The sequence below is a fragment of the Pteropus medius genome, unplaced genomic scaffold, assembly GCF_902729225.1.
Source record: "Pteropus medius unplaced genomic scaffold, Ma_sr-lr_union100, whole genome shotgun sequence".
In the NCBI taxonomy this organism is placed as follows: Eukaryota; Metazoa; Chordata; class Mammalia; order Chiroptera; family Pteropodidae; genus Pteropus; species Pteropus medius.
Window position 1 is genome coordinate 2,957,431 of NW_024347867.1, and position 12,419 is coordinate 2,969,849.

The 12,419-nt window shown below is 34.0% G+C and overlaps 1 protein-coding gene across 1 annotated transcript in view; it reads left to right on the forward strand.

The window, feature by feature from the left end:
• MAP3K5 (mitogen-activated protein kinase kinase kinase 5) overlaps nucleotides 1–12,419 on the forward strand; it is a 169,623-nt gene that overhangs the window by 71,237 nt on the left and 85,967 nt on the right. The window contains exons 5-7 of the mRNA XM_039878994.1: nucleotides 420–588; nucleotides 1,888–1,994; nucleotides 4,251–4,421. Of these exons, the coding sequence (XP_039734928.1) occupies nucleotides 420–588; nucleotides 1,888–1,994; nucleotides 4,251–4,421 (447 nt within the window). The remainder of the gene's footprint in view (nucleotides 1–419; nucleotides 589–1,887; nucleotides 1,995–4,250; nucleotides 4,422–12,419) is intronic.

Here is a 12,419-nt window from a genome sequence, read left to right on the forward strand (position 1 = left end):
AGTCTGCAAAATTTGCTAAGAACATTATATTTAAGAGCAATCATTTATGTTATTAAATGATGATACTGAGTCGGAAAGTAAAGATTATATTATGTTCAAATGATAGGCACACCTGATTTACTTAGAACAACTTATACTCAAAACCATAAAATGAAAAATAAAGTTTGGGCATTTTATGTGGTACATTACAAGTTCTTGGAAAATTCATCTACCATTAATTCTTTCTGAAAGAAAGCAGTGTTAAAAGAAATATCAGACTCACGAATTTCTTAATGCTAGTAATATGAGGTGTTCATTCTATGTATCTTAATGAATTGAAAGCCAATGCTGCAGATGTCATTTATTTCCTTATAAAATTATTGCTTTTCATTTAAATCTTTTCTAATATTAACTCTTTGAAATGTGTGTTTTCTCACCAGCCAGTATTTTCGGGAATCTATACTCAATGATATCCGGAAAGCTCGTAATCTATACACTGGTAAAGAACTGGCAGCTGAATTGGCAAGAATTCGGCAGCGAGTAGATAATACTGAAGTCTTGACAGCAGATATTGTCATAAATCTGTTACTTTCCTACAGGGACATTCAGGTGAGAAGATACTTAAAATCGTTTTCATATAGCATATTGAAGGAGTGTTAACATCAAATTTCAGTAAACTTCTAAGTCATTCATGTTAGTACACATAATATTTTTATTGACTCTCCTACGTTTTCTGTCCCAGGATTGTATGATGAATGAAATAGACTCCTATGAGTTAATTAGTGATGTGAAAGCCTTGAATGGTAAAGGTCTGACTTTTTCCTCCAAAAGAACAAAAGAAAAATCCGCATGCATAGCTAACTCATAGATAGTCTGTTCTATTCTGTTAGCTTCAGGCACACTTGTCAGTCAATAAGTGAAAGCTTTGTTTTGGCAAATAGCAAAAATTTTTAGAGCTTTATGGACATATCTACATTGAAATTGTGTTGCTTGAAATTAATAGTTCAAGATCTAACTAGCTAGAAGCAAGAAATGTGCAATGAATTATAAAAATAAAAAATTTTTAAATTACAGTTGATATACAATATTATATTGGTTTCAGCTGTATATTATAGTGATTAGGCATTATATAACCTACAAAGTGATTCTCCACACAGTGGAGAAGAGCACAGTGTCATTAACTATATTCCCTATGCTGTACTTTACATCCCTGTAAAAATAACTTTTAAGACATATAATGTAAAACACACGAACATGCTATATTATTCTTATCGACATGTCTTAAAATTGTAAAAATATGGTGAATAGTATGAAACTTTCTTTGAGTTAGGAATTTGCTATTAGATTTTTATAGTAAAAAGTGACTTCTGGTTTCTTATTCCTAGCCTTTAGGCCTGAGTAAAGCTTCATGTGAACAACAGAGACTCATACACGTGGAGAGGTGTGGCACTTAAGATCTCATGACTAGAGTAGCTTACTCATGTTGAAACAAATCATTTTGTTGCTTACAAGAGAAGTTCAATCAATTGCTCCATATCCTTGGTACTTTGGAAGTGATTTCCCTTGAAACAATTGATAGGACACTTGTATACCAGGAATCTGGCTCTATGGAGAAGTAAACTACCCATGTTTAGACAATATAGCATTATGTGCTAGGTGTTTTATTGTTTTTCTGGTCAGCTGTGGTAACTTTATATTTCTAATGTTTTTATATAGTCCAAACCCTTTATTTAAAAAAAATAATAAAAGTTTCTTCTTGGTTCTAAATTTTTCAAAGTACTCCTTGGATTCTAGTTGTTTTTTTAATGCCCTACTCAGATTCAGATATATGGTTGTCAAAAAGCATTTCATCTTCAGACCTTTTTTCCTAATGGTTTAATTCTGTGCTCTTCTCCTCTTGCTTGAAAGGATTATGATTCTATTGTGAAGTTGGTAGAGACTTTAGAAAAGCTGCCAACCTTTGATTTGGCCTCCCATCATCATGTGAAGTTTCATTATGCATTTGCACTGAATAGGTAAGAAGAAAAATTTCCCATTTGTAGTGTGCTAACATATTATTTTTTAATCTGCCTATTGTTTCTAGGGTGTGTTTTTGCTATAACATTGCAACCACTCCTTACTAGAATATATTAATATTTCTGCTTCAACCATGTAAAATATAGAAAGCATACATTCTAATTTTTTTCTGAATTTTTGTCAGTAAACAGAGGTCCTCACTGTTTATATATTTCAATCCTTAAAATTATTTTTCTTCTCTGTCAAAATTTGTATCTGCTATTTATATATTTTTAGAATTTTTAAATTACATGAATATGATGTTATCTCTGAGCAAATATACTCAACACTGTTACTATTCATGTTGAAATTGACTAAAGTAGAATAAGAGTAGTTATATCTAGGTGAACATATTTTAAACAGAGAATATGTTCACTGGGACTGCATTGAACACAACTAATTATAATCAAAATTCTGTTGGCCATATTTTAGATCATATGTCCTTGAATCTAGGACCAGGACTAGCACTGCTGCTTCCAGTCCTTCATCTATGCCTTCTGTCCATATCATATCATACACTTCAGTGCCACTTTCTACCCAGAGTCACCATGGAGGGCCATCCCTGCTCTGGCCATGGAGAGGCCTGTAACACTGAATTGTCCAAAGCTTAATTAGTCGTGCTGTCCTCTTCCATGGTGGAGAGTTGAATATATATGTAATTACTATAGCTGAAGAGAATGATACAAAGAAAAATGAAGGGGACATCACATCTGTTGAGCACTTGGCATGTGTCATTTAAGGCTTCATTATTTTACAAGTGGAGAAACTGAAGCCTGGAAAGATTGAGTAACTTTTTTTCATGGCTCATAGTTGGCATGTTGAAAAACTGAGGCTCAAACCCAAATCAATCTGATGCTGACGTCTGTGTTCTTCATCAGTAGGTTCTCCTGCCTCTGTCTACAAAGAAAAAAGTCAGCATGCTATTCAACCAGAGATTGTTTCTTTCCTTCTTTATCCACACAAACCATAGAATTTGTTAACTTTATCAATAAATGTATCTCCCCATCTATTAAACATCTTTTTCTTTAGATTGAGCAGAATGAGACGAGACCTCCAGAGATTACCTGCTCCAACTAATTTTCAAATAAGTTCTTTTTGAAAGATGGAATGAAATAAGTTCTATTTTGAAATGAAAAATGAAAGTCCATAAGAGGCTCCTATATTTTTCTTAATGTTTCATCTTTACCTTTTCTAAAATAAAATATAATGAATTGATAAGCATATTTGTATGAAGTGTTATTCTAAACTCAAGGTATTTAGGACAAAGTAAAAAAAGGAATTTCATAGAAAGATTTAAAAAGTAGTAGCTGAGAATAGAAATAACTTTTTTATGATGGCTTTATTAAAGTATAATTCATATTTCATGCAATTCACCCATTTATGATGTACAATTCAGTGGTTTTTAATATATTATCAGAATTGTGTGAACATCAACACAATAAATTTTAGAACATTTTCATCACCCCAAAAAGAAACCCTAGCCCATTATCAATCATCTTCCCTCTTCCTCCCCAAGCCCCTCAGACCGAAGCAACTACTAATCAACTTTTGGTCTCTGTAGATTTGTCTGTTCTGAACATTTTAAATAAACGGAGTCATACAGTATGCAGTCTTTTGTGACTGGCTTCTTTCACTTAGCAGAATGTTTTCAAGGTCCAAGAAATAACCGTTAAGAGAATTATTATCTGGTTTTAAGAGTCTATACATACTTGCTATCTTAAAATAAGCTTCATAAAGCTGTTTACTTAGATAATTTGTCACGTGAAGAAATTAGGCAATTCTTGGGTTAAAGTTGGTTTGTTGATATTGTCTATGAATTAGTTTGCTTAGGTTTTTGTTCCTGTTTGGATTAGTTGACTCTGTCCTATTCAAGGCCACCCACTGACTGTATTCCTAATCTCACTCTACCAACTTGAATTTGCATGTAAACTGCAAGGAAATTGGAAGGACTATAGATGAATAAGTACAAATCCATCACCATTATCAGAAAAGCAACTCAGAAGGGATCCTCTTAGACCCAGGAGACGTGCAATAGAATGAAAAACAAAAAGGCTTAGTACAGAAGTTTACAGAGGACACTCAAAATCTAATTGTTTTTATCCTGTCAAACTTCACTTATGTGAATCAATATATTAACTCGAGTTTTAAAAAGATAATTGGCCTATTTTGCTACTGTAGTCTATATTGAAACAAAATGTTTCCTTCCCCTACCTTAGGAGAAATCTCCCTGGAGATAGAGCAAAAGCTCTTGATATTATGATTCCACTGGTGGAAAGTGAAGGGCAAGTTGCTTCAGATATGTATTGCCTAGTTGGTCGAATCTACAAAGATACGTTTTTGGATTCTAATTTCACAGACACTGAAAGTAGAGACCATGGAGCTTTTTGGTGAGTATATAGAAAAGATACTTAACTTGATAAACCCATGATATAAAAAATTGTTTGCAAATCAGAGCATTCAATTGTTATTATATTTAAATTGTGTGTTATATTTAGATTGTGTATTATTAAATAAATCTTAAAATTTATAGCTTTAGTAAAGTTTCAACAAAATTCATTTAATATGACAGTAAATTGGGGTAAATTGGATGAAAAGATTATTTAATAAAATCATTTTAAATTGACATTTAAAATATAATATGTAATTTAATAAATATAATTTTGTGGAAAATTTATAAAGTTTTATAGAAAGACATGAAAGAAGACCTGAATGAATGGAAAGATATACTGAGTTTGTGGATGAGAAGATTTGATATTTTTAAAGATGCAAATTTTCCTCAGCAGAGCTTTCTGTGTAATTTGACACATTGATTCTAAAATTTATTTGAAAAATAATGGGCCATGACTAAGCAAAGCAATTTGGAGAACAAGGTGGAGGGACTTGCTCTACCGTATAACAAGACACACTGTAAAGATGTAATAACTAAAACAGTTTAGTATGAGTATAGACATAGACAAATAAAACACTGGCACAGAAAGGAAAGCCCAGAACAGACTGAGATATATGTGAGACTGGACTTAGGACAGAGTGGGGGAACCATGAACCAGAGGGGAAAAGACAGACTTCAGTAATGGTACTGAGAAAATTGGTGTATCAACTGGTAAAAATAAAATTGGATCCTTACTTTAAGCTATGCACAAAAAAATGAAATCCAGGTGATTTAAATACTAAAATATAAGAAAAATACTTTTAGAATACAATACACAAATTATTTATGACTTTAAGATAAGAAAGAATTTCTTAAAGAAGGCTTAGAAATACCATAAAAAATTGGGAAAGTAGAGTACATTAAAACATTAAAGTTTGCTTCTGCTCATCAGGGTTCTGGGTTTGGGTAATGGCAGAGTAGGTTCTGTTGCACTGACGCTCTTGTCAATAACATTGACAAATGTTGGAATAAAAAACACTTTTAAAAGTTTGAAAGCACCAAAGAATGACTAAAAGTAGTCATAAACTAGAGAGGTTTTGATCCTAGGATAAAGGGTACCACATTAGCTAAGATCTATATTAAATGGCTTTTCCCTTGGGGGCACTCCCTGAGGGTCTGGAGGGCACGGGGCATATACAACTCAAGAAGAAAATCAGTTTTACTGGCCTGAGGTGTCAGGTTGAGGCTTCCAGAGTGCCTGAAAATCGAGGAGGATACCCCTTAAATGAAGGAGCCGTCAAGAGAGCACCTCAAAATCTGTTTATGAACTCCCCTTCAGTTCTTAGCTGACTTCTGAAATGTGCATGTGTGGAGTAAAACTCAAAGGAGCCAGGCAGAAAATAGCAGCTAGGAGACTGAAAGAGCTGAACAGAGATTTTAGCAGCTGCTCAATGCAAGAGAGACAGTTTAGAGTTTGAACCTCACGAAATTAAAGGGGCTTGATAAATAGTCTCAGGTTTCCACTGAACTCTAAAAAGGCCAAGGCTTAGGAATAAAATACTGTATTTCAGAACTAATGAAGTACACTAAAATTAAAAGCAAAACCAAAACAGAGCAACCCTAATAAAATCTAAAACCGAGACTCCACGTGATCAAAGTAAACCACTAATAATTTATTTGCCTATTGTAACAAAGCCATTCTTATGAGAATAACAGAATCCAAACTCTCTATAACATAATCTAAAATGTTTAGTACACTATCAGAAACTACTAGATTTGTGAAGAAATAGGAAAGTGTGCTCCATAATCAAGAAAAAAAAATCAGTCAACAAAAATAGACTCATAGGCAATATGCATTTTGGAATTATCAGAAAAGGACATTAAAATAACAATGAAAAATATGTTAAGGGAACAACCGAAAAGGATGGATATTATGGGTGAAAATGTGAATAATTGTAAGAGATATATATAAACTGGAAAAGAACCAAATGAAAATTCTAGAACTGAACTCAAATTCCATCAGATGGCATTCACAGCAGATTGGAAACGATAAAAGAAAGAATTTCAAAAAACTTGAAAACAAGTTATCAGAAAGCTTTCATATTTGAGTAGAGGAAAGAAAACGATTGAGAAAGAAATTAATTCCCAGTGACCTGTGGAATGGCATTGAGCAATCTGAGAAGGAGAGAAGAGAGGTAATATAGCAGGAAAAATATTCGAAGAATTAGTAGCCAAATATTATCCAAATTTGATTAAACAAACAAACAAAAACAGCCCACAGATCTAGGAAGGTGGGCAAAATCCAAGCAGGATAAACACAAGGAAAACCATTCCTCAGCACATCATAGTAAAATTACTGAAAAAGTTAAACAAACAAACAAACAAACAAAAAAACGAGATAATTTGTTGCCGGCAGACCTTTACTTCAAGAAATGTTAAAAGAAAATCTTTAGGTTGAAGGGAAGTGATACCAGATGGAAACTTGGGTCTGTAGGTAGAAATCTAGAGGACTAGAAATGATAAATATACAATTGAAAAAAAGATATCAACAAAACGAAAAACTGAACCGCAGGTAGAGAGCAATCCATGTAACCAATATGGGATTTGTATTCTGTGTGTGTGTGTGCGCGCGCGCGCGCGCGCACACACACACACACACACATACACATAACTCCTAAAATGCTTAAGAAAAAAATATTAAAATGGGCATAGGATATGAACAGGCCATTCACAAAAATAGAATCACAAATGGCCAATAAACATTTTGAAACATATAAAAAGGTACTTTACCTGCAAGCTAAAACAATGATATACTATTTTACACTATTCAGATTAACAAAAATTTATAAGTCTGACAATATCACTTGGCAAGGATTTTAAAGAAATGGAAGACTTAATTCTCTCCTGATTATGGTAGAAATTTTTATGATTTTTAAGATTTTTGGCATCATCAAGGAAGGTTGACAGCTAGTTATACTCTTAGTTACATACCCTCGAGAAACTCTTGAAGTTTCTCTCCGTAGAACGACAAAAGTCTAAAAAAACAGTTGAGCAAAATAAGCAAATGACAGAATACATAGAGTAAAATATCATTTATAGAAACTTTAAAAACAATCACACACATCTAAGAAAGGTATAGATGCGTGAATGAGCAGTATAAATTCCCAGTTCAGTATAATGGCAACTCGTGGGAAAGGACTGGAAAGGGACCATGGAGTGATTTGCATGCAGCTGTAAGAATATTTAAAACATTTTGTTTCTTAAGCTGAGTGATGGGTATGTGGGGGTGTTGCTTATATTATTCTTTTGTACTTCTTAATATTCCTAAAACATCCTTCAATTACCACTTAATTTAAAAATATATTAAAGAAGGTTGACTTTGTTCAGAAGTTCCTCAGTGATAGCTGTAAAATTTTTTAGGTTGAGAAACAAATTTAACTTTCAAAATCTGATATCATTTTAGCAGTTTAACAAGGAACTGAAATTGGGATAATGTGTTATAACTAGGCAAACTTGGGGACATTGATTTCCTAGATCCTTATGGAAAGCTTTGATTTGGACTTTTAAATTTGTATTATAAATTTTTACTTCAATCCAGAGAGTCTTATGGTTTCTCTTAACCATGTTTTTTTCTTCTGTTACAAAAGAGGAATATAACTATACAGCCTTTTATTACCGGAAGATTCATGCTTTAAGAAAATTGTTAATTGTAGGAGGATTAGAATCTGATATTTGGAAGCATTATGCCAGTATAAATGCTTAGATATGGTGGTGATAATGAAATGAATAGGTAATCTTTAAAAGCTTGATTTTCATGGTTAGTGAATTTAGATGGAAAACATCTCCTATAAGTTTCATGCACAGGAATAAAATAGTGTTTGCCCACTTAAAAACCAAACAATTAAGACTTGCTGAGGGCTTTCGACGTCATCTAAAGTTCAGTTAAGGAACAGAGTATTTTCTGTTGCATATTTGTTTTAACTTTCTGTGCTTCCAGATTCTGGCTCCTTTTTTATAGTTTCCATTTAGTTGAGGAACATTAACTGCCTCTCAAAGGAGCTTTGTGTTCAAGGTCTTCAGGTCAAATTGAAGATGTCAGAATTTTTATGATTTCATTTTAAGCTATCCACTAATTTTCTAGTAAGATCAGGGAAGCCTGTTAGAGCTCAAAGCCTTTTAATGAGTGGGTCCTTAGGAGTTGATCTCGTAACATAAGAATGCCAGTTTTGCTGTAGATTACATATCCATAACCTGCCATTATTGTCATTATATCCATTTGCCCTAGGAGTTGCTAAAAGGGTTTCCCTCCCATTTTAAAATGGGCATATTTTCACTCCCTCACGTCGTAAAGCTACTTCGGCATTTCTTTGTGTTTTGATCCAGTTCCCACAGTACAGCAAACACGTTCCTTCCAGTTGGTGTGTTGGCATCGTCTCTAACCTTACCTTCTGTTAGAGCTAAGAAGTAAAAGCACTTTGTCAAGGTGCTGACACAAAGGGCCTCACTGAGGTTATTAGGATCTGGCCAGACTTACCCAGGATTTCTCATTTCCTGAGTCATGGGTCTCAAAAGGGATGTTTCATCTGATCTTTTTGAGCCATAATCCTCTGAACTTTCACTTGTCAAATGCCGGTGCTAGGTTAAGAGTGGAATGTCGTGGCAGATGGTCACTCCCTCTGGTTTCTTTCCATGGCTGTTTTCCATGGCCCGAATCATTTTCTGTTGGCTCGAACAGACAATGATCCACTGACCAGGGAAAGTTTAAGGATAAGATCTTCAACCTACTAGAAAAAGACTCGCAAGCAGTAGTGATTGCAATGGCTCATAGAAGTCTTTCTTGCAGTTCCCCTTTCTAACATCTTTACAGAGTTCAGCGTTCTTGCTCCATATTAGAGGGAGAAAGTTGTATACACTGACCATTGTATCAGAAACAAGTACTGGACTACAGCAACCTTTTACTTCCAGAGTGACCCTCTAATGCATGTCTGTCTTCTGAGAGGTTTACTTGGGGTCCAGAATATGAAAATAGAAAATAAGAAAAATATCTATGGTTTAGATTTTTTTAGTTTGCAGAATCGTGATATGTTGTTAAAATAAACTTTGGTTGTTGAATTTTATCTGGGACAGAGGACGAATGGTTTGAATGAACACATCTTGCTGATTTAAGTATAAAAAAAGAATAGTTCTCTAACATAAGATGTTTTCCGTTGTCACTTCCTTAGTTATTTTTGTTCACTAGAGCTCTTGTGGATGACTAAAATAATGTTATTTTTTTCTATATTTAAATTTCGATAGTCCAAGTTAAGGTCTGAAAAATGCATTTTTGATTGCCAGGTAATTAAACTGAGTTTAGCTTTTAGTTATTAAAACATTGTAGCTTTTTATCATAAGCTGTTCCATGTAAAGTTAAATATAAATTAAAGAAAGTATCAGCGGTACCTGTCACAAGTGCTGGTTAGAGGATGTTTGGGGCCGCTATAGAAGAAAGAGCAAGAGGAGAGAGCAAAGCTGGGAGGATATCCAGCTTTCAAAGTATGAAATATTATGACCCAAGAGTCTAGACTTACATTCTTAAAAAAGGCCACAGAGTTTCTGAAGTGACAGCTTTAACTGGAATGACCCAAGGAAATATTGCAGTCCGTGACTTGGAGGGCCATGGAAAGTTCATTGCCAAGATTATCTCCACAATATTTTAACCTAATCTAAAAAAGAACCATGAAATAGTTTTGCTGAATTTATGTGCAGCGTGACTTACTTGGAACATTTTGTTATACACAGTATTTGTTCAGTGGGCAGAAATAATAACAAGTGCCTTAAACCTTAGAGCTTACATAAGGTTTTTGTATGTTATTAACTATTGGAGGCTTATAAGCACCTTGTAAATTAGGCAGAGTGGACATTTTGCTCCCCATTTTACAACTGAGACAGTTGAAACTCAAAGAACTTAAGTGAACTTCTTGATGTCCTGTGATAAAATTTCAAATCTATTTTTTTCAGATCTAGTGTAGTTTTTACTACATTCCAGGGACAGACATTTCTTTATGCTTCTAATATTTCATCATCAGCCCAATACTACACAAATCTCTGGCAAAAAAGATGAGATTATTGCAGTTGGTTTAGACTGATCACTTTAGGAGGAATGAATGCTCTGTTGTGAGAATTAAATGAAGCAATATAAATTAAGGTCCTGGAATAGTAGACACTTGGTGTTATAGCCTTAGAATATAATATTTGAAAATATTTTGTATTTTTTTGCATATTGTTATATTTATCTACATTCAACATGGACTTTAACTAAATTAAAATTTTCTTTTCCCGAAGTATTCCTAAGAGTTTCTTTCTCTTTCAGGATCTAGCTGAACATTTTAGCTAATAAGAGAAAAATTATAGAGTCTGTATACTTTTTACACAAGCCTTGTTTGAATTTCATATACCATGACTGTTGTGTGCTTGCAGTCATATTTGGTTTTAGAGGTGATGGTAGTCTCATTTTTAAGGGGAGGTTGGAAGTCATTTTCGGAACTCTGAAAGAAAATTAGGTGCCCATGCTATATTAGCATAATCATGTCTCTCCTGTTGTAATGCCAAAAAAGATTCATAGCCAGGAAATTAAAAGCATTAAATCTGTTTTTAGCATTAATATGTTCATTTTTCCATAGTAACTTGGGAAAGAACAGATAGCCTTGCCTTATCAGCTAATTTTCTTTTACGTCAGTGACAGTGCTATTCAAACAGTAATGTGTGCCTGATAACAGTTTAGTTTTTACGTTATTAATAGGGTTGGCTTTACTTTAGAAGAGTTATATAACAAACCAATCAACCTACAAATAAAGACCAATGTCTATTTTCCATTTGCCAGATTAGGCCTTTTTTCTTTTTCTTGGCCTCAAGATATCTTTCTCTATGTTATCTACATTTCCACTACCGTCTTTCCCTCTCAGCCCCAAGTTTTATCTCAACATCTTTCTGTTGACATCATTTTTGTTTAGTCCTTTATTGTGTCTATTAGGTGAGTTTCCCAATTTCGGATGATTTTTATTTTTAGAATGTAAAGCCTGAAGGATTCTTAGTAACTCAGTGTGACACCCAGTTCATTGGTGCGCAGATATAGATCGCCCCTAAGGGACTACCAGTTCTAGGATGACCTGGAGTCTTGGGTAAAACACACAGCGTGTCCACTGTTGCTTTGTAAACAAGCACCCTGGTACATTGGTCTGATGCTTTGACTTTAATTTAGTACTACATTTAGCAGATGATAGATTGGATGAAGTTCTGTTATGGTACGACCAAGTCGAAGCCCAAGAATGATAGTATTAATATGTCACTGTAGAGGTTTTCTAATTGTGGCTAACAAGCATTAAGCACCTAAGGCGGGCAACTAAGGCTTGTTTTATGTAACCTAGTTGTCAGAGAGATGAGTGAGAGAGAACTACATGTTTGTCACACATGCAGAAAAGGAGAATATGGAAGAATAGCGGTGATTTCACTTAATGAACCAAAGCAATCATTTCTAAGCCTGGCTGAATATCAGAACTGCTTGGAGAATTTTTCAACAATATTGAGGGGTTTTTTTTGTTTTTTTTTTTTTCCTCCCTGAGATTCTGCTTAGTGGGATCCATTTCATTGAAAAGATTGACCATAATTAATAATATGGCTACTCTCTTTTTATTAAATGTTTTGATTTCCCCCATATTTTGCTGTCACTCTCTTTCTTCTAAATCTTTACTGTTCTTTATATCCTTCAAGATTTGATTATATTTAAACCCCTGGCCCTAACTCTCTCCCAAAGATATCTCCTCCTATCTTCCCAGCCTTCTTAGAATACGGGTTTTGCATTTTAACTTGGGAGAATTAGCAGTTATTGGAAGGATAAGTTTAGATTGGTCATAAACATATGAAAACTATTCATTCTCAGAAGCAGTCCCATTAAGTACATGTTCAGATTCTGAGCTATGCTTTCTTGTGATCAATTGGCAAAGATGAAATGAGAGCAGAATATTTTGGCACAAATGGACGC